Source organism: Rattus norvegicus, chromosome 9 (genome assembly GCF_036323735.1).
Source record: "Rattus norvegicus strain BN/NHsdMcwi chromosome 9, GRCr8, whole genome shotgun sequence".
NCBI lineage: Eukaryota > Metazoa > Chordata > Mammalia > Rodentia > Muridae > Rattus > Rattus norvegicus.
The window spans coordinates 23,481,370-23,502,932 of NC_086027.1; the positions used below are offsets into that span (position 1 = coordinate 23,481,370).

A 21,563-nucleotide genomic window follows, 5' to 3' on the forward strand; every position below is an offset into this window, starting at 1 on the left:
AAATCTTTAGATTGAAAATGTGCTTATAGTAAAAATAATTATAGAAATTGTGGTCTTGGTGGTAGGTACCTTCTCCTTCATCCACATATGAGCATGACAGTAGGCAATTCCACTTTATCGCCCAAAATACTTTTTACATTAATACAAAATACAAAAAAGTATTTATTTATGTCTTTATGTGTTGGCAGGTATTGGGTTGGCTCTAGCTTTCTGTTATAAAACAGGCTGCTTTTCATGTTTAGATGAAGTTTTTCTGTGTGTGAACATCTCTCTTCAAATGAAGAGAGATCTTCTCTTTACTGGGTGTTGAGTGTCTGGTTCACTTTGTTAATTTTTTTGAGAAAATTCTGGGACGTTTTCTGAAGTGCATGCACCATTTTATCTTCCTCCTAGCAACACAAGCTAGGTCTCCCACACCCTCAGCAGCATTTGCCTTCATCTGTTTAGTCAGACATCCTGGTAGGTAGGAGCAGCCTGCTATTGTGGCTCTGATTTGCATTTGCCCAGGCTACTGGTCATCTTTCCTAGCATCTTGTAGCTAGTGGTTTAGTTCTGCTGCAAGGATAGCTCTTATAGTTTGCTCACTTTTAAGCTGCTGCATTATTGTCTTTATTATGGAATTGAAGAGTTCTTTACACATTTAGGTTACAAATTCCTTGACAAAGTTATATATGTAAATTCTGGCCAGAGAGGTGGCTCAGTAGGTTAAAATGCCTGCTGTCATACCTGATGACCTAAGTTCAACTGCAGGACACAGAAACTATGCCTGAAAACTATCTTCTGTCTTCTATACACTCACCATGAATACACCATGGGATACACCCCATACATGCATACAGAAAACAAGTAAATAAAGATATAGCAAAAATGGAAAGAAGATTTGAATTTTGTTCTCTTACAGTGAGTTCCTAATAATCTTTACTTAGGTTTTTTTTTTTTTTTTTTTTTTTTTTTTGTTCTTTTGTCTGTTCTTTGGGGCTTGGCATATTGAAGTACAGAGAGATCAAATGATTTCTATTCTGTGTAGATTTCTAGGTATCACAATGTCTCTAGGTGAAGGAGTGGTTCATTCCATATGGACTGGCTCTGCAAGCCCTGCCAAGCACCACTGAGCTTCTCAGCCAACCTCACTTGTGCTCTCAGTCCTGATCACCCACTGACTAGCATATGTCTGTCTTTCTGTCTACCATAGCTTGTGTGTACTATGGTGATTTACAGCAGTTTTGCTGAGATGGTTCTGACTCTTCTGGGTCAAGTACAATAAAAAATGGATCCCTTTTCTTTAGCATCTGACATCTCCACATGAATGATAGAGTCAGTCTGTCCATTTCAATAAAAAGCTCCAGGTGAGGCTGGCTATCACCATAACTGCCCATCGTTGTTTTAGTCATGGATGCTGGCTGGCTGCTTTTCTACTTCTCAGTTCTCTCTCTCTCTCTCTCTCTCTCTCTCTCTCTCTCTCTCTCTCTCTCTCTCTCAACAGTGATTTGGAGTTTCTGTGTAGAAATCTTGCCAGTCAGCGGTAGATTTTATTGTAAGTTGTTTACCTTCCGTGTTGCTGTTATACATATCTTCCTCATATGACTTTGGGTTGTTTGTCTTGAGTATAAGGAAAGTCTACCTATTTGTTTTGTTTACATTTTTATCTTGTATCTTAAAAATTCACGAATGTGTCCACTAACTGCAACAGTTTTTACTGCATTAAGATAATTTGAGGCTATAGAGAGGATTTTAAATTGGACTTAGCTTTATGCTGTCTTTCCTAAGTCAAATACATTCATGTGATCTTTTTTACTCTAACGTTTGCCTTTTTTTCTGCCTAATATCATGCTAAAACCTTCCATCCAATACCGCACAGAAGAGGAACCAGTGACTACTCTCCTCGTCTTCTTGATTCTGGGGAAGGAAGACTCCAACCTTTCACTGCAAGTTTCCTGGGTTTTCTTGGTCAGTGTAAGCTGCTGTAAGATACACTGCAGACTGGGAGGTTAAAACAGCAGACGTTTACTTCTCTGATCCTACAGGTTGTGTCATCCCGAGTCAACGTATGGCTTGGATCTAGTAAAGGCCTCTATGAATGGTAGGATGCAAGGTCTTGGTGTTTCTTTTTAGAAGTACACTGATCCTGTCAATGAAGATTCTCCCTTTCTGATCTAACAACTTCCCAAAGAGGGCTCTCTGAGGGCTCTCATAAATAATTGTCTATATCACAATGTGTAACAGTATAGATAATTTTGAGTTTGTCCTAATGGAGTTTGTTAGTTTGTTAAGGTACTTGGACAAGTATTTACAATTTTCTCGAATCTGATAAAATTTCATTCAATATTTCTTTGAATAGTCTTTCTGATTGCTTCCCTCTCTTTCTCCTACCCTCCCCCTCCTTCTCTTCTGATATATTACACTGATATATTAGTGTAGTATACACTCCTTCCTGTCTGATACATTACCCTGATGTATTAGTGGAGTGTACACGCCTTCTCTTCTGATACATTGCCCTGATGTATTAGGAGTGTACACTCCTTATCTTCTGAGTTAATAAAGTTCTGATATACTTAATGGTGCCTGAAACATCTCTGAAGTACTGTCTACTTTCTTATTTTTCATCATTCTTTAGATTATATATCTTAAATGTAATTTCATTGGGTCTTCTGCCAATTCAAAGTTTCTGTTGTGCTAGCTTTCATCTTGCTTACTGTTCTTGAGTAATTAAGTAAGAGTGTGTGTGTGTGTGTGTGTGTGTGTGTGTGTGCACGCGTGCATGTGTGTGCACATGCCATGGCATGTTAGAGGACAACTGGCACAAGTCTGTTCTCTCTTTCCATGGGGGCCCAGTAGTTGAACTTGGGTCATCAGGCTCAGGGCCATCTTCTGAGCATATGCACATTTAAACTCTATTATTATAATTTTTAAAAATATATGTTTCTTGATACTGTGCATTTTGTGAGGCATGGTTTTCATACTTACCTGTTCCTTTCTGAATACAATTTCCTTTATTTATTTGAATATGATACAATAGTTACTTTGAAGTTTTCTGCATGCTAAATCCAACATCTGGATTCCAGTAGGCAATTTCTGTTGTCTACCTTTCTTGTCTTTTTATAGATCATGTCTACCTATACCTCTGCATGTTTAGAGTTTTGTTTTTGTTGGCAATGGCCATTTAAACTGCTATGCTGCAGTAACTTCGGCAAACACTTCTTCCTTTTGGTAGGCTTCTCTCTCTCGGTTGCTTCTTTGTTCAGTGCAGTGGCTCGACTGGGCCGCCAGACACCTTTCCAGTGAGAACCTGTGGTGTCCTTGCCCTCCAGGCTGCAGACTCAGTGCACTCCCATCTACTTCCAGCTTCGCTTTGCCTTTGGCTTGCAGGTCTCCATCTTCCCGCAGCTTCTGGCTGCTCTGACTCTCAGTACCAAGCATGGCTACGAATTTCCAGTGACAGCAAGCTGGCTGTGCTACTGTTTTGGTTTTAAAGATTTGGTTTTATTACTTTAACCTATATGTAGGTTTGCGTGTGTCTGCATGTGGGTGTGTGCATGTGAGCACAGGTGGCCTTGGAGGCCAGAGGCCTTGGATTCCCTGGATCTGGGGTTATGAATCTGGGAACCAAACTCAGGCCCTCTGCAGCAGCAGTAGGTGCTCTTGGCCCCTGAGCTGCTGTTTTCATAACATTCTTGGCAATAAAATGCTCCACATTGCAGTGTGCTAATGCTGACCCCTTTGTTTGCTGTGGCTGCAAGAGGGCTGTTCTTAGCTACTTCTCTGTCTCCTCTGTGAAACATCAAACTGGCCAGTCTTTTGCTTAATGGATCTTCCAGCCTTCAGTTTGTTGCCAGGATTGCCACTTCTTTGTAAATAAGGTCCTAGGTATGAACTTCCACATGTTCTGCTCCAAATAACTTCCTCAAGGAGTCTGCAGAGTTCTCGGTTCTTAAGGCCTGCCTCTCTCTGTGCTGAACCTTGATACTGTGTTAGACCTGGCAGAAAGCAGTGCACAACACAGAAAAGTGGACCTGAGAGTCTTAACGCCCACCCTATGAGGTTCCAGAAGATAAAATGACAAGGCTAATTTGCCAACAAGGAAGTCCTTGAGTCACTGCCAGAGTGTAGTGACAAAACACGGTTAGACCTCCCTGACATGGCCTGCGGTGCTGGTGCTCCCCGCTTCAGGTGAGCGTCTTGTCTACTTACCTTCTAGGAGGTCATCCTCGTCAATGCCTTTGATGATCTTTGACTTGTAGTCTCGGATAAACATGTACTTTAGAAGTCTTCTAAGTTTTTTCTATTGAAATATAAAGTAAGGTTTAGAATACATCTCTTCTTCACTGATAAAGAATTACTCTAAGAATTCAATTCAACAGACTGAGGAAACACAACTGTCACGAGCCTGATAGTCTAAGTGGAAAATGCGGCCCTGCAGTAACAGAAATGAGTTTCCACATGAGTCCATCCAGGCCTGCCAGAGTCAAAATAACAGTGTTTTGTTTATTTTAAAAAACATCTTAAATTCCTTTTGATGATTCCAATAAATACCATATTGCCTTTGGTGAGCCAAGTGTACTTATGCTTTGGAATTTTGTATATATTTGGAGGCAAAAATTATGTAAAATAGACTTAAAAACATCTAGACTGAGAGTTTTCAACAATCCATCTTTATGTTTAATTTCTGAGACAAAACTTTGCTGTGTATCCCAGGGTGAACTTGAACTTGTGATCTTGTTGCCTCTGTCTACCCGGTGCTATAAAATAATGGGTTGCACTCCCACCCCTGGCCGGAATCTTTTCATAGGTAGTTATGGAAAGTGCCTATAACCTGAGAAATTTGTCCTCAGGTAACTTAAAACCTGCGAATGACAGCTAGGTCCTGATGGTGGCCTTCTGGGATTTAGAAGAGGATGAGAGTAGCACTCACCTTTAAGCAACTAGGGCCTGGTAGCTTATTCTGTACTAGCCCTAGAACAGATTAGCTCTGGCTCACAACCTTCAGGCCTTGGATTTCTAAGAGAATACCACACAGTATTTTCAATATCCCCACCTCACATGCCTACTGTCTCACTCATGAGAGACCAGGGAGGCTGCTTTCCACAATGTGTAAATCCCAGCAGGTGGTAGGAACTCCTGACTACAGACTCCAACTGCAATAGTCGGTCATGGTGCATCCCACGGTGTGATCAGCTTTTCCTTTTCTCTTTGCTTTCACTCCACCCGTTATTTTAGTTTTATTCTGTTTATTATTTTTCTTATATAAGCTACTTTACACTCTTTTTGGAATACTTCAGAATATGAATAAAATTATTTGAGAAAGATGAGAAAACTACCAACTATTCTGTTACCAGTATGTTGTTGTTTGGTCAAAATATTCTGCTAAGAGTCCTGGACACTAGAAATGCACCATCAAATGGCATACATTCCTGATGTTTTTGTACGATTTAAATGGCTTCCCTTCCTACAAGAGGAAGGAATACCAATATGGACTGAGTGTATGTATGTCTCTATGTCTGCCAGTGAAAACCCTGACAGGATGAAGTGGGATGAGCTAAGCAGCCTGTTTCCCAGCTGTCCCCATAAGGACGAGCCTTACTCAAGGGCCCTGCTTTCTGGCAGCAGTCTTCAGGACTCCCTGGGCACAGCACCACTGCAGGTCCTCATGCCTGCTTCCCCTTAAGGACCTCCAAGCGCAGAACAAAGAGGCAATTCCCTTGCTGTCTCCAGAAAGTGTGCTTTCCTAGCCATGCCCAGAGCCATCAGAAAAAACATGGATGGATCCTGTCAGGTTCCTGGCCTTTGGTCTACGCTACAAAAGGCCTCAGGAGCCTCTCCTTTCATATAACCTTTCCCTATATTGACTCTCTTTTCCCGTCTGTCATCCAAACTATAACATTTTCCACATCTTAAATGCTTCAAGCATATCACATAGATTGCCTCAAGCAGACAGCAAGCTTCTTGGTAGTGAATTCTTTTCTTTTCCATTACATATTCTTCATATCAATAGTTGGCTGATTAAAACAGGTAAAGTAGTATAGAATTTAGTCAACCAACTACTCAAGGAAATTAGGACAAAAATAAACATAAAAAGATCAATCAGCTTCAATATCTTAATAGCCAGAGTTCAGAGTTTTTATTATAAAACTAGAGATAGTAGTTTTTAAATTACTTGCATTATTTTGCTTATTTTTATAAGTTAGTGAAGAGAATATACTTTGTATTTCAAGTTAAAAATGTTTCTGTGAAAGTCTGAATTCTACTAGTATTTAGATGCAAACTGAGAGGAGAATGAGTATGCTACCAGAGGGACAGCTTTTATAAGATTATTATTATAAGCATTATATATATTATACAAATAATATATAGTTATTATTATAAGCATTTCCCTGGCAAAGCTGGTGCCAGGGAAATGAGAGGGGAAATAGTAGTGTCTAACAAGAACAGGGGAAGGGAAGAGTAACTTAATGCAGTTTTTGCATAAGAAATCTGTTCAGGGTGTATAAGACAAACAACTGGAGTTACTGCATGTTGTTGTGTAAATCACGAAGGCTAACCATTGCTTCAATGGTTAGGATTCTCATTTGACAGCTCTAATAAGGGCCCATCGTTTCCTTATGTAGACTCAATTAAGCATCAGGCCTCACATTAATGCAATAAAACTGTTCTATGGTACCTTATCTTTTCTCATCAAGAACAGAAGATCTTCAGCAGAGATCACTCTTGCTCCCCGAAGCTGAGAGACTTCTGCAGCTTGCTGTAACTACAACAAAGGAAATGCAGGAAATTGCCTCAGAAATATAAATTATAAATAGTACAATCACAATGTCTCAAGAGAGGCAAACCTCCTCCAATAAAAACCCGGGGCTAACCCAGCAATCATGTTCCTGCTTTTTAAAGCAAAGCTCCCTGAGTTTTAAGATATCCAAAAATGCAATTAAATTAGCTTATGAGCCCACCTGTAATAGATACAATAAACAGAACTCCTTGATCTCCTTCATGCAAAAGAGAAATCGTATGCGGCTTCCAAAAATACATTAATACACCTGAAAATAATTTTATGAAATTTTATCCTTCCTACCCATGTGTGCAATGGTTTCGCTCAGTATCACTGGTTGAATAAGTATATTATTAATCTGAGCTCCCATGCTGGTATGATGTGAAATAGGCCCATTCAGTACTTTAAAGATCAACAAAAACAGAAGCTGTTTCTAATATCCAAAGGAAAAAAAATACTTTTCGCTTTGGCAAGTCTTCAGTGGCTAAAGGATTCAGTCCATAAATCATAATACTGGACGGCATTAATTTCTTTCCACACTAATTACACGCACACAAAAGTGAACTGTATCTGGGATGCACGAGGCAAAACACACCCCCTGAAAAGCTTGATCCCTGAAATGTCCATCTGGGCCTTCAGAGCTGCAAAGTTGAGAGTTTTCAGGAATTCAGAAGCCCTAGAAACATAATCTTACTTGAAAATGACCTGGAAAATAAAAGAATGTGAAAAATGATAGTTCTAGTTTTTGGCAAAGGCAAACTCAGTTTCTTATTTTGATTAGTTGGAAGGAACATAAAATAGGTCCATCTGAAGAAAATCAAGATGCTGGAGCACATGTGAGAAAAATGTGCCTGTGAGTTCCTCCAAATGTGATCGAACTGTGCTGACTGCACAGAACCAGCTCTCCATCTTCAGTATTATAAACACATTTACATATGGGAGTCGCTCTGCTCCTCCACCAGCATGGGTCTTTCTTTGGAGTAAAATGACACAGGCTCCTGAGTGCTCCTCTTTAACAAGCCACACTGCCATCTTCATTATTTGAAATTAAATGGTGCATTTGTGCTGAAGGACCTCTGCAGGAATGTTTAAACCATTCTGCTAACTAAATAAGCTTCAGACCATCTCTGAATGAGCAGACTATAGAAAGGACTCTCAACCCCTCCTGTGTCTGCTTTCCCACTGGATTTCCTGAATACTGGTAGTTGGTATATAAACAGAATCCTATCTAAATATAGAAATTTAAATTTAACTGTGAGCCATTTAAGAAGAAACTTTAGGAGGGGGTTGAAAAGATGATATATCTTGCCCCAAAGAAACCTAGCAGTTTTCACCATGAACATACTTTCCCTTGAAAATGGTTAGAATGTCAGGGAAATGTTTATACATCAATTTTTCAAATAAAAATATTTCTATCACAGTGTAAGGTACACTCAGTCAGTATGGAGAATACAAGCCACATATCCATTTCTCTGGACACAGACAGAGAACTAGGAGAAGGCTTATAAAGACATTTTATTTTATTTAGATGAGGAGTGGTGTCTCCATGGAAACCACTATAGACATCAGGAATATTCATACCAACAAAGGCCCAGGTGAAGTATGTGTCTCTGACAGACTCCTCGGTAAGTCAATGGTTCACCCATATACACAGCCAATGCTCTCTGCAGTACTCTCTAAAATGACAGTTTGCAAACCCAGTACCAGAAACATAACAAAAATAATAAAGACTGATGAGCTCTACATTTTGTACTATTCTCCCAAACTATTTGTTATAATAAGCAAAAATTTATATTTTATCACTGGGTTTTATTTTTATTTAAAAAAAATTAAGACAGGGTCTCCAGAAAGACAAACATGGTATGCACTCACTTTTAAGAGCATATTAGCTGCAAAGGATAGCTGTGCTAAGGTCCACGTACCCCAAAAGGCCATGTAACAAAGATGACTCTGGCAGGGGATGCTTGGATGAATATCCCTGGAAAGGGGAAATAGAACAGGGACTGGAGTGAGGTGGGGAGGAATGGAGCAGGAGGAATAGGTGGGGAAGATGGAGGGAGAGAACAGGAAGAGACAACTAGAATCAGGGAGCATCTCTGGGATAAGCTAGAAACCTAGTGCAATGGAAACTCCCAGGAATCTATGAGGGTGACCGTAGCTAAGACTCTAGTAATGGGCGATCCCAAGCCTGAACTGGCCATCTCCTGTAACCAGGAAAGATTTCTAGTGGAGGGACTGGGACACCAAACCAGTCACAAAACCTTCAACCTACAGTTTGTCCTGCAAGATGTACTGGGGTGGCACAGAAATTGGGGGAGTGGCCAACCAATGGCTGGTCCAGCTTGATATGCAAGCAGTGAGAGGGAGCCTGCCCTCGATACTGCCTGGAGGGTCAGGACCCAGAGGCTGGATAGAAAATGGTTTCTAATGATATTCTGCCACACTCAGACTGGTGCCTAGCCCAGTTGTCATCAGAGAGGTTTCACCCAGTAACTGATGGGAACAGATTCCGAGTCTCCCTACCAAACATGAGGCAGAGTTCAAGGAATCCTGAGGAGGGGAGGGAGGATGGGGAGGAAGAAGAAGAGGAGGAGGGGAGGGGAAGAGGAGGATGAGGATGAAGGATTGTAGGAGCCACAAGGGAGAAGGACCCTACAAGAAAACCCACAGAATCAACTAACCTGTGCTCAGAGGGGCTCACAGAGGCCAAAGCACCAACCAGAGAGTCTGCATGGGGCTGACCTGGGCCTTTTGAACACTTGTTGCAGTTGTATAACTTGGTCTTCTGTGTAGGACTCCTAATAGTGGGAGCAGGAGCTCTCTCTGACTCTTGAATATTTGGGGAACCATTTTTTCTCATACTGGGTTGCTTTGTCCAGACTTAATACAAGGAGAGAGGAGGTACCTAGTCATAGTGAAACTTGATATGCCCTATTTGTTTGATATCCATGGGAGACCTGCCCTTTTCTGAAGAGAAATGGAGGGGTACATTAGGGGATCTGCATAGATGGGAGGTGGGGGAAAGGGTAGTGGAGGGTCCAGGAGGAGAAAAAAAAAGTCAGGGACTCTTAATGTCACCTGGTTGGCCTACTTTTGTCAAGGCTGGCCCTGAATTCAAAGATCTCCTTGCTTTTGCCTCCTGAGTGCTGATTAAAGGCTCATGCCACTACGACACCCAGCTCGCCATGGGTGTCTCTAACTTTTCTCAGCTAGCTGAAGGTGAACTTTCTACTGTCCGCACTGTGAGCATTCCCGATGCCTCTCGCTCTGTCTACTTACTATGCTCTGGGTCTGCCTAGGACTACTGTGTTCTGGGCTCCAGAATGACCTCTTCTAAATGTTCATGTCTTCTCTAGCAAGGAGGGAAAGGAACTTAGTAGCTAGTTCAACTAATCCATGTGAGCACACAGACTGCTCATCTTCTTATTCCCCTAAAATTTCTGTCAATGCCTACCAACACAAGTAAAGGGATCTTCGGTGATAGTATGAAACAAAGGTTGGCATGCTGTCACTTCAATGCACGGGTGGCCAGCTCATGCTCACAGCACTCATGAAAAGGGCGCTCATTCAGAAATGTTCCTGACTTACAGTGAAAAGAAAGTTGACTGCGTACTCGAAAATTTAAGTATATTTTTATTTTAAAAATTGCATACAAGGGATTAAATATTGTAATTTGGGCAGTGTGTTTCAGTGTTCCTCTTTCCCCTCCCCGTCCGTGTTCCCACTCCACCCTTCCTCATACCAAGCTTTCTTTACTTCTCTTGGCCTCTTTTCCAGTATAGAAGCCGGGTGACCCAAACCCAGAAGCCTCATGTTCTGATAGACAGTTCCTGGCCAGTAATATATACAAAGATGCTACTGTGAATAAAACATGTTTGACATTTATTTATGTTTGTTTGTTTATGAGTGTGGGCGTACATGTGGAAGTTAGGGCCACTTGCAGGAGTTGCTTCTCTCCTTTCACCACATGTATTCCAGAGATTAAATTTAGGGTGTCGATCTTGGCAACAAGGCCCTTTATCTGCTGAGCCATCTCACTGGGCCTTGATTTCTACTCTTACTAAATAATTTGGAATCTTAATTTGTTAAAAAAAAAAGCAAGTTATATTTTTCTGGCAGTAATTAAACCAGTCTGAAACGAGACTTCATTTTTTACAAGCAATATTTAATTGTATAAAAATACGCTAGAAATTATGGTGAGACCAATAATTTAAGCCTAATGGCTAGTTAAATAACCACTTAATTTCTCTTAACTTGTTAAAATTAGAAACTTGGTAAAATATTCTGAGAAAGACAATCTAATTCTACCACAAGAGTAGTTCAAAGTGTGTTAATGGCTTCTGACATGAAGTAGAGGAATTTCCCTTAATTATCTGATTGGATAAGAAAGATGACAGGGGCTGGGGATTTAGCTCAGTGGTAGAGCGCTTACCTAGGAAGCGCAAGGCCCTGGGTTCTGTCCCCAGCTCCGAAAAAAAGAACCAAAAAAAAAAAAAAAGAAAGATGACAGCCAGTCGCTAGGCTAAATGACAATGAGAGTAGTTCAAAGTGTTTTAATTGCTTCTGATTTGACAAAGATTTTTATTTAGAAAATGGATGATTCTGCTCTTAGCCACTATTGGAAAATAAAAATAATAAACATTAAAACTCATTATTGAGCTAATAATCACTTATCAGCGAGTGCATACTTTGTGTGTTCTTTTGTGACTGGGTTACCTCACTCAGGATATTTTCCAGTTCCAACCATTTGCCTAAGAATTTCATGAAGTCATTGTTTGATAGCTGAGTAATATTCCACTGTGTAAATGTACCACATTTTCTGTATCCATTCGTCTGTTGAAGGGCATCTGGGTTCTTTCCAGCTTCTGGCTATTATAAATAAGGCTGCGATGAACATAGTGGAGCACGTGTCTTTGTTATATGTTGGAGCATCTTTTGGGTACATGTCCAGGAGAGGTATAGCTGGGTCCTCAGGCAGTTCAATGTCCAATTTTCTGAGGAACCTCCAGACTGATTTCCAAAGTAGTTGTACCAGCTTGCAATCCCACCAACAATGGAGGAGTGTTCCCCTTCCTCCACATCCTCACCAGCATCTGCTATCACCTGAGTTTTTGATCTTAGCCATTTTGACTGGTGTGAGGTAGTGTTGTTAATGATTTGCATTTCCCTGATGACTAAAGATGTTGAACATTTCTTTAGCCATGTGATATTCCTTAGTTGAGAATTCTTTGTTTAGCTCTGTAGTCCATTTTTTAATAGGGTTATTTGGCTCTCAGGAGTCTAACTTCTTGAATTCTTTATATATATTAGATATTAGCCTTCTATCGGATGTAGGGTTGGTTAAGATCTTTTCCTAATCTGTTGGTTGCTGTTTTGTCCTAATGACAGTGTCCTTTGCCTTACAGAAGCTTTGCAGTTTTATGAGGTCCCATTTGTCGATTCTTGATCTTAAAGCAGAAGCCATTGGTGTTCTGTTCACGAAATTTCCCCCCCCGTGTCCATGAGTTCCAGGCTCTTCCCCAGTTTCTCTATATGCATCTATCTATCTATCTATCTATCTATCTATCTATCTATCTATCTATCTATCTATCTATCTATATCTGTATCATACACCTATGGTAAACTTACCACTGTGTGCCTGGTGATGCAGTGATCTCAGGCTCTGAATTAACCACCATTTCCTCTCCTTTGGGTTTTGCCTATCAATGGCATTTTCTGCTGAATATGAAGCTGGTCCTTTATAAATAAATATTTGTCAATGGCTTAGCCACGATAATCAAATTTCTCTTTAGAATTTATTTTCGTAGCCAGGCAGTGGTGGCACATGCCTTTAACTCTAACATTTGGAAGGCAGAGAAAGGTGGATCTCTGAGTTTGAGGTCAGCCTGGTCTACAGAGTGAGCTCCAGACAGCCAGGGCTACACAAAGGATCCCTACTTTCTCCTTCCCTCCCCTTCCCCCCCACCTTTGTCTCTGTCTGTGTCTCTGTGTCTGTGTCACTGTCCCTCTCTGTGTCTGTGTCTGTCTGTCTGTCTGTCTGTCACACACACACACACACACACACACACACACACACACACACAGATGCGCGCGCGCGCACACACACACACACACACACACACACACACACACACACACACAGTCTTTGATGTTGAAAATTACCTTGTTTATTCTTCTTTCCTGGGCTTATTACTCTGGGACCTGCTAGGACCTCACCCTAGCCTGGGGAGGTCCACATCTCAGCACCGAGTTCCCTTCTGTGTGTTGCTTGGACACTACCACAGAGCCTCCAGATTTCTCCCCACCCCTCCCTGGAGCCTCCTTTTCACCTCCGCCCTCTGTAATGTCCCTAGATTATGTGGCTAGAATATGCTCCTTGACAGGATCGTATCTCCTTTCTGAGCACAGACACAATGGATGCCTTGAAATTCATGTCCACCAAGTTTAGCGTCTGTATCATCTGAGAGGCCATCTTTATTGACTGGGGAAGTGTGAGTTATGTTTTACGGCATTATAGATTTCTTGGTAATCTGTAATTTTTTTTTTTTTTTGGTTCTTTTTTTCCGGAGCTGGGGATAGAACCCAGGGCCTTGCGCTTCCTAGGTAAGCGCTCTACCACTGAGCTAAATCCCCAGCCCCTGTAATCTGTAATTTTAACAGATACTGAGACCGACATATCCTCAGGACTCTGAATTCTATGTCCTTAAATGGATACTGACCTCTCCATAAGCAGACAGTTAACCCAAGACATAAATCACAGCATGCACCCTTCTCCTGTGCGCAGTTATGGATACAAAATGCCTGTGAATTTTTTGAAGAATGAGTCTTTGGGAAACAAATATTTTAAAGACATGTATGTCTACAATGCATTCACGTGAGGAGGGTCAGATTGCTTTGTGGCTAAGAGCACTTGCTGCTAAACCTTATAACCTGAGTTTGATTTCTCAGGGCCCAGCATGGCGGAAGGAGAGAAGTGACTTCAGGTAAGTCATAATCTGACCTCCCCATGTGCACAGCTCCTATCATCTGGAAGAACATGCTATTATCAATGGCTGAGGCATCTCTCCAGCCCCTGCAGCCAGCTCTGATACATATGAGCACATGTTAAGTTGGATCTCCATTTAACTGTTCTACTCTTCATGTATTCTAGGTATTACGTCACCCAGCACCCATAACAGATCTGTGGGAGAAGTCCAGGCAGATAGAACCATGACTCTAAGTAATGGACGTGTGACATCCGTCCAGATTATTTGTCACTTCATACAACCCTGGAAACTATTATCACTAGTCACATCTTGAACTGCAGGAAAAAGATTATAGCCATAAGAACATTCCCCCCGTCACAGACTTACACTGTTCAAATTATGACTGTGCGCCCTTACACTGGCACGAAAGCGCTGCACACCCAGCAGAGATTGCCTTACACCTGGGACTTTCCCAAAGCTTGCAGGATACAGCTTGCTGGGCAACCGCAGCCGTCCACAGCTCTCAGTCAGAGGGTCTGAGGGGACCGGCCAGTACTGTAAGCTGTCCTGGACCTAGGGCTGGGGGTGAAGCTCCTATGCTCAGTAGACTGTGTGACATGCATTTTCAACTACTGATAATTTTACAGGAGCCTGTTTCAAGTGGAAAGGTTTGCCTCACAAACCATTTTCATTACTGGCAAATGAACAGTTGCCAAAAGGAGAAAAGGAGAGTCTGAAAACATCCATGTAGCGGTTCTCACAGGCATTGCCTCAGCACTGAGCGTCAAGTCTGAGAACAGAATCCCATCTGCTGCTGGATGAAGTCACCCTTCAGAGTCCTACAGAGAGGGGATAAATGATTGAATAATTTCCCACCCATGTTCCCCTTTTCTTCTCTGGTGAATGGTCTGCTCTTAGACCTTTGAAACATAAAAAATGATCTAAATTGATGAAAGATGTGAGTAAATTTTTAGAGTCTCATTCTTAGTAAGTCAAATACATTTAAGTGTTAAACAGTATGATGAGCTATAATTGTAAGTCCCTTGGGACCAGAAGAATTCATATATAAGCACGTGTGTATGAACACAGACATATACTAAAGTAAGGGATTGATAAGCTACAACCTATGTGGGCCTGCAAGGATTTCAAAATTTCTAATCTGCAATGACAGTAACTATCAGGGGTTTCTCTTACCTAACAAATGAGGTATGTATAAGAAACTTTTGAGTCTAAACCATTTTAGAATTTCTCAAATTTTAGAAGTAATAAAGTGTATTTCAGTTGATAATATACATCAGTGCACTCTGTGCTAAACTTGAATATTCCATTACTGAGCTAGAGTTCAGGAGAACTGTGATGCTTGGTTTCAGTTGTCACCTTGACACATCACAAGGCAAGGGAGTCTCCGTGAGGAAGTTTCTAGCACGGCTGACCTCTGGGTTTGTTTTTAACGATGTGGGTTAACTGAGGTGGACAGCCCACATGAGAGGCCCTGGCCTGAGCAAGGAGACAACAAGCAGAGCTGCCGCCCTGACTTGGTGCGGCGGCCCCGGCCCCGTCTGACTGCAGCAGCCGCTTCAGGGTCCCACCCCTTTGACTTTCCACAGTGATGCTCTGCGACCTGGAACTGTGAGCACTGAACTTTCTTTCTCCCGAGGGTGTTTTTGTCAGAATATTTCACCACAGTGACAGCGAAGGAAACAAAGACAAATACTGTACGGTTAGCTTAGTGTCATTAAATAGAGAAATACGGATTTTTTTGACTTTATGCAAATGAGTGGTTTGCCTGCACGTATCTGGTGAAGCACAGCTGGGCCTAGTCTGGTAGAGTCCAGAAGAGTGCTGGATCCAGACAGTTGTGAACTGTTATGGGGGAGTGATGAACGCTGGAACCCAAAGATACAGACTTGATGTCATTTCATTTCTTAACATTTCCAAACTCTTTCGGTGGCCTATAACGTCTGCTCACCTCCTGGCACAGTGGTCCCATCTGCAGCCACTCCCATTGCTGTTTCTAAAGTCTCACAGACATGGACTTGCAGCTCTTACTCCACAGGACAAAAGCCTAACAGACAAAGGCTGCGTTTCTTTTTTTTGGAGTACTTGCATTCGAATTTTCACAAGATAGTCCAATTTACTTCCCTGTAGAAAATTCAGGGTAAACCGGTCCATGGTTCGCTTCCACCAGAGTTAGACACACTGACAAGCAAGCTTACCAGATGGTAAGGGAAAGGACATGGGGGAATGCTGCCCGAAAGGAGGAAGGTGATCTCAGACAGTTCCCCTTGGTCTGCCAAACTCTTTTACACTCTTGACTATTGTTGAGAAAATATACGGAGAAAGTGGCAGTTTTAGACTTTCCCAATGGAAGCTTCTGCTTTTTGAGCCTCAGCAGAAGTTACAGACGGAGGACAGAGCCTGCACAGACGCCCAGTTACAGTGTGGCTTACCCTGCTGGTACGGTATGTCCTGAGAAACACCACAGACACTGAGATTATTAACTTTTTACAAATACAGCCTAACTCACTGGGTCATCTCTGTGCTACTGAAATGCATAAATCCTCTTCACAGGCATATGTCTAAGAAGCTTCATGAGCTATTACAGTAGGAAAACTTTCTACAAAGCATAATGACACTTTCCCTCTCATGACGCGTGTGATTTGATGGTTACATGACATAATGCCATTCATATAAGCCTCAGATAAATGCCAGATGTTGCTTTAGAAATTAGAATTGAGATTTGGGGTAGCATAAGAAGTTTCTAACCTTTAGTATTCATAAAGAATAAAAGCCACTGCTGGATTATTTTTGAATGTTTTCACTTACTTTACCAAAGACAAGGAGTGAAAACATCACACATGAAACGATGTGAAGACCACTTGTAGGCTCAGTTTATCACACATACACACACACGAAACACACGGATCACAGGCTTGGATCGCTGCCACGGCTGTCTCACAAGGTATAAGTTAACTGTAACTTCAATTTAAAAGGAAAAATTAGATTGTGTCCTTTTAATAAAGAAGTAACTGTTATAATAATTTTTCATACAAGTCACTTTCCCTGAAATACAATGCATACCTTAATGTGCATAAGGTTCTGCAGGGCTGATTTGAAAGAAGAAACTTTTATGACTCTAAGGTTTGGCAAGTAGGAACTAAAGGGGAAAGAACACTAATGGGCAAAGATTCTTTCACTTTTATTTTTCAATTCCTGCATTTATAGGGTGTACTTTATGATTGGCTCTATAATTAAACATTTGCACCAGTGAGTGAACAGATTAAGAATCATAGAAGTGATTGGTGAGCTGCAGACGGGAGTCAGCTGCACAGTGAACTCACTTAGCCATGCAAGTGGGACTAGCAACCAGCCAAATTAACTGTGGACACAGGAGGAAGTGCAGGGTCAGACCGGTCTTAGTGGTGAGCACAAACTATTTACCATGATACACAAATCAGCAGGTGACAGTTAATTACTTCAAGCTCCCACCCAGTAGTTCTAGATGAATTTGAAAGCCAAAGACAGTTGTAAAATTGCCTCACAGCACTGCAGCTCCTACTGAGCTCTGCTTGCCACCTGCCCTTCACTTTTGGGTTTTAATGGAGAGATGTGATTTGGGTACACTTCCTTTTCAGCCTCTCAGAGAAGGCAGCCCCTATGCAAATGTCATGTCCAAAGACTGCTTAGATAGGAAAAATAATATATGTTGTATATAGTTTCATTGTATTGTGTACAGTGTATGTAAAGCTAGCTGCAAAGTCAGGTTCCTAATGCGAGTCCATACCTCACCATCAGGATAATAAGGACTCAGGATAAAAAGGTTAGATTACAGGATGCTCTGATCATTGTTAAGATCTATGGAAATTACGCAGTATGTGCAAGGTATTGCTTAGTGGTTCTCAACACCTTTGGAGGTTGAATGGCCCTTTCACAGAGGTTTTCTAATTGTTAGCATTTTGTCTATGCTCTACCCCAGAGTTACCTGGCCAACAACCAGGTATACCTGACTCAATATAAAAGGGTCTGCTCGCCCCCTCCTCTTTCTTGCCCCCCCTCCCTGCTGCCTTTCTTTGTCTCTACTACCTTTCAACTCCCTTCCCCATGCCCTGAATAAACTCTATTCTATACCATATGGGTTTGTGGCTGGCCCCTCAGGGGGCAGGGATACCTCAGCATGTGCCCACAGAGGCATCCCCTTCCTCCACACCTGACCTCACACCCACCAAACATTCCTTCTGTCTCCATCTTTTTATAGAACACAACACTAATAGTACTAGAAAACAGATATTTACATTATGATTCATAACAGTAACAAAATTACAGTTATGAAGTAACAATGAAAATAATTTTATGACTGGGATCATCAGAACACGAGAAACTGTTAAAGGGCCGCAGCATTAGGGAGACTGAGAGCCACACCTTATCGTGGTGCTGCCAGGGTGCACTGGGAGCCTTCAGCTAGTTCAGCACTATCGTTTCATGGCTGAAGGATCTCTCTCTCCACAAGTAGAAGGCTTCTCTTCCAGGATGAAACTCCTCATTGCCCCATATAGGAGTGAAGTAAAACTTCATTTAAGCAACAAGAAAAGCCCTAGTGAGGACTAATGGTTGTGAGGCTGCAGCAGGGGACATGCAAAGGAAGAAGGCAAGCATGAGTCTGTGTCCCAGTGTGTGCATGCCATCAATGCCATGGACACTGTGCTGATGTAACCAATACAAACGAAGCAACCCAGGCCCTGCTTCATTTCAGGGGTGCTAACATCAATAAATGAGTAAGAACAAGTAGGGAAAAGAAACTGCCTAAAACTTAAAGTGACCCAATACTGTTTGTTTCCTTTCCTGGAATACTAGGAAAGTGAGCTGACAGAGGGTGAATCTTCAAAGACAGGATTATGGATAAGGCTAAAAGGAAACGGGTAAGCATGTAGGGTAAAAGGCATGCTCTGTTAAATCCAACACTGGTCTCTGGTTTGTTCATCCACTAGAGTTACCGAACACCTAGAACAGGTCAGTGAGCTGAGAACTGAAAATCATGGGAATTAGAAGCAAAGCAAAGCACAGCACAGCACAGCAAAGCAAACGCAGCAAAGCAAAGCAAAGCACAGCACAGCACAGCACAGCACAGCAAAGCAAAGCACAGCACAGCAAAGCAAAGCAAAGCAAAGCAAAGCACAGCAAAGCAAAGCACAGCACAGCAAAGCACAGCACAGCAAAGCACAGCACAGCACAGCACAGCACAGCACAGCAAATGCATGGATCAATAAGAAAATCAGGGGAAAAACCCACAACAGAGTCTAACAGTCACAGGACTTGTAAGCTTAAGGCTGTTCACTCTTAGTGACAGGGCACAATACGTTATGGCAGCTACTAGGACTGTAATAAAAATCACATTCCATATGAAGTAGCTGAATGAGCTTGTCAAAGACAAGCTGATAGTCAAAGACCAGAACCTAAGCACTGTGGAGGTATGTAGTAGGCTCCCAGGGCTGCCAAGTTACACTGGACTGATTGGAAGAGTCTCAGAGACACTGTTACACAGACCTAAAAATGTCCCCAGAAAGTATCTCTGCTCTTTGCCAGTCAGTTAATGCTGTGAAACCATCTGATGCATTTCTACCCCAGGGGCAAACTAAACTATGCCTACTGATCTTTAATCAGGAATTGAAGAAAACCTCAGTTTTCAAATTTTATCTGGCTGAACCTCAACTAATCTGTGGGTATCTCTAGACATCAGTGTGGCTGAGTCCGTAAGAGACCTTATGTTTGTTTATTCATCTATTTGCTTATTACATGTTTATCAGTCACACTGTGGAGGAAAATAGGCAGCACAGTAGAGATCACTGGCAAAGAACTGACCAGAGTAACTAAAAGTCGGCTATGGCTGCCCAGTCCCACCCACTATGCTCAGCATACAGGTCTAGCAAAGGCAGAAACCCTAGGCTTAAGGAGCAAAGGGCAGACAGAAGTCATCTGTGATTGGAAGTTTGACAGGGTTACCTGACAGGGATACCACAAATGTGAGCAGACATCATTCACTTTTGGATCTCCCTGGGGTCTCTTCTGGGTCAAAGTCAGTCAGAAGGCAGGGAGCATGAGGGAGGGATCTGCTGAGAGGGACTTGCTTAGGATGAAGGACAAAGAGAGGATGGAGGAATTGAACTGAACATATCCAGAACCACATGACTTTTCACGTCTATCCTCCAACTGCCTAAAGCAGATGCTTTTCATCCCCTTTACAAATTATTTCTGTTGAGAGAATTTAAAAATAGAAATGGGTGGGAAGTGTCCACTACCAAATAAACAATGTGGTCCAGTGATGAAAACTGTAATTCCAGATTCCAAGAGTTAATTTAAGTAAGGGCAGCACCAATAACGAGTAACGAGAATAAACCAGGACATGCTGGGTACACTACAGGATGCCTGACATATTTTAGATTCATTCTCTCATTCTCTCTCTCTCTCTCTCTCTCTCTCTCTCTCTCTCTCTCTCTCTCTCCTTCCTTCCTTCCTTCCTTCCTTCCTTCCTTCCTTTCTTCCCTCTCTGTGAGAATGGTGCATGAGTGTATGCTTCAGTGCCTGTGTGAGCATTTAAGTGAAGAAGTCATAAGTTGACCTCTCCACCTTAGGATATGCTGTTTCTTTTTCAAATATGTAGCTATAAACAGTAAATGCATGTATGTGTGTTCACATGTATGTATGGGTGTATCCATATGAACACCTATAGTTGACATCAAGGGCTAGGGAGATGACTGTGTACATAACGTGTTTCTTTGTGTAACCATAAGTACCTAAGTTATGGTCACTATTACTCAGGTAAAAGCCAGGTGTGCTGGCAACCCTATAATCTCAACATGGGGCAGAGGGCGGTGAACTTGTCAAGACAGGATTTCTGAGACTTCTTGGTAAGCCAAAATGGCAAGCCCCAGGTTCAATGAGAGGTCTTGGCTCAATAATAAGATAGAGAGCTGGTGACAGAGAAAGACATCCAACATTCACCACTACCCACACGTGAATGCCTGGCTGTTCTGTGTGTGTGTGTGTGTGTGTGTGTGTGCGCGCGCACGCGCGCGTGCGCATGTGCACATGCATGTTATGTGTACATGTGTGCACACACAACACATACACACACCTATTAGGCATGGTTTGAAAAACAAAATATCTTCAATGAAGAGCAAAAGACCAAGTTGGAAATTCATTAAATTACAGTTCCCCGGTGTGTATACTTTTCATGGAACTGATCTTTAAATAATCAAATAGCTATTAAAAGCTCTATTTCCAAAGTATCATTTCACCTATGCTAGATTGAACTCCTAGATATTTCTAAAGAATACCATGCTTCCGTTTTTAAAAATGTAACTTTTAATTTAATGTTCACTGCCAAGGCCGCTGACATGAAAGGGCTGCTTCATGTCTCTCTAGTGTGGAGAGAAAGGGTCTCATTTAAACTCTGAGAAGGCACAAGACAAAATAAACAAGTCTGATGAAAAGAATTTTTTAATTGCTTCTGAAAAGTTATGAAATAAAATCTATTATTTAATTACATTGGATCAAAAAGTGGAAAGGCAGGATGCACTGAAGTGACAACATGTCTAACAAGAAAGTATTCCATGTCGGTTACAGATGGGTTTGACATGTACGTGGATTGTGCAAACATTTCAAATCCACTTTATGAAGGTATGAACTGTTTTAAATAAAAAGCAACAAAATAATGAAATGCTAAATTTAGAGGAAGGAATTAATAATTGTTTTACTGTGGTGTATTTGTTCTGAAGTAGTTCCCATTAGCTTACTTAGACAACAGATGAAAGTGTACTATGCATAGCCTTGTTCTACCATAGCTC

General features: G+C 41.7%; 1 protein-coding gene across 17 annotated transcripts in view; it reads right to left on the reverse strand.

The window, feature by feature from the left end:
- Nucleotides 1-21,563, reverse strand: part of Supt3h (SPT3 homolog, SAGA and STAGA complex component) — a 328,341-nt gene that overhangs the window by 105,481 nt on the left and 201,297 nt on the right. For 16 of the 17 annotated variants that reach the window (XM_008766906.4, XM_063267750.1, XM_039084827.2 and 13 more), the window contains 2 exons: nucleotides 6,656-6,742; nucleotides 4,189-4,279 (listed from right to left, as the gene is read on the reverse strand). In XM_008766906.4, the coding sequence (XP_008765128.2) occupies nucleotides 4,189-4,279; nucleotides 6,656-6,742 (178 nt within the window). Of the gene's footprint in view, nucleotides 1-4,188; nucleotides 4,280-6,655; nucleotides 6,743-8,629; nucleotides 8,736-21,563 lie in introns of all 17 variants that reach the window. The other variant, XM_039084834.2, reaches the window with a different exon arrangement.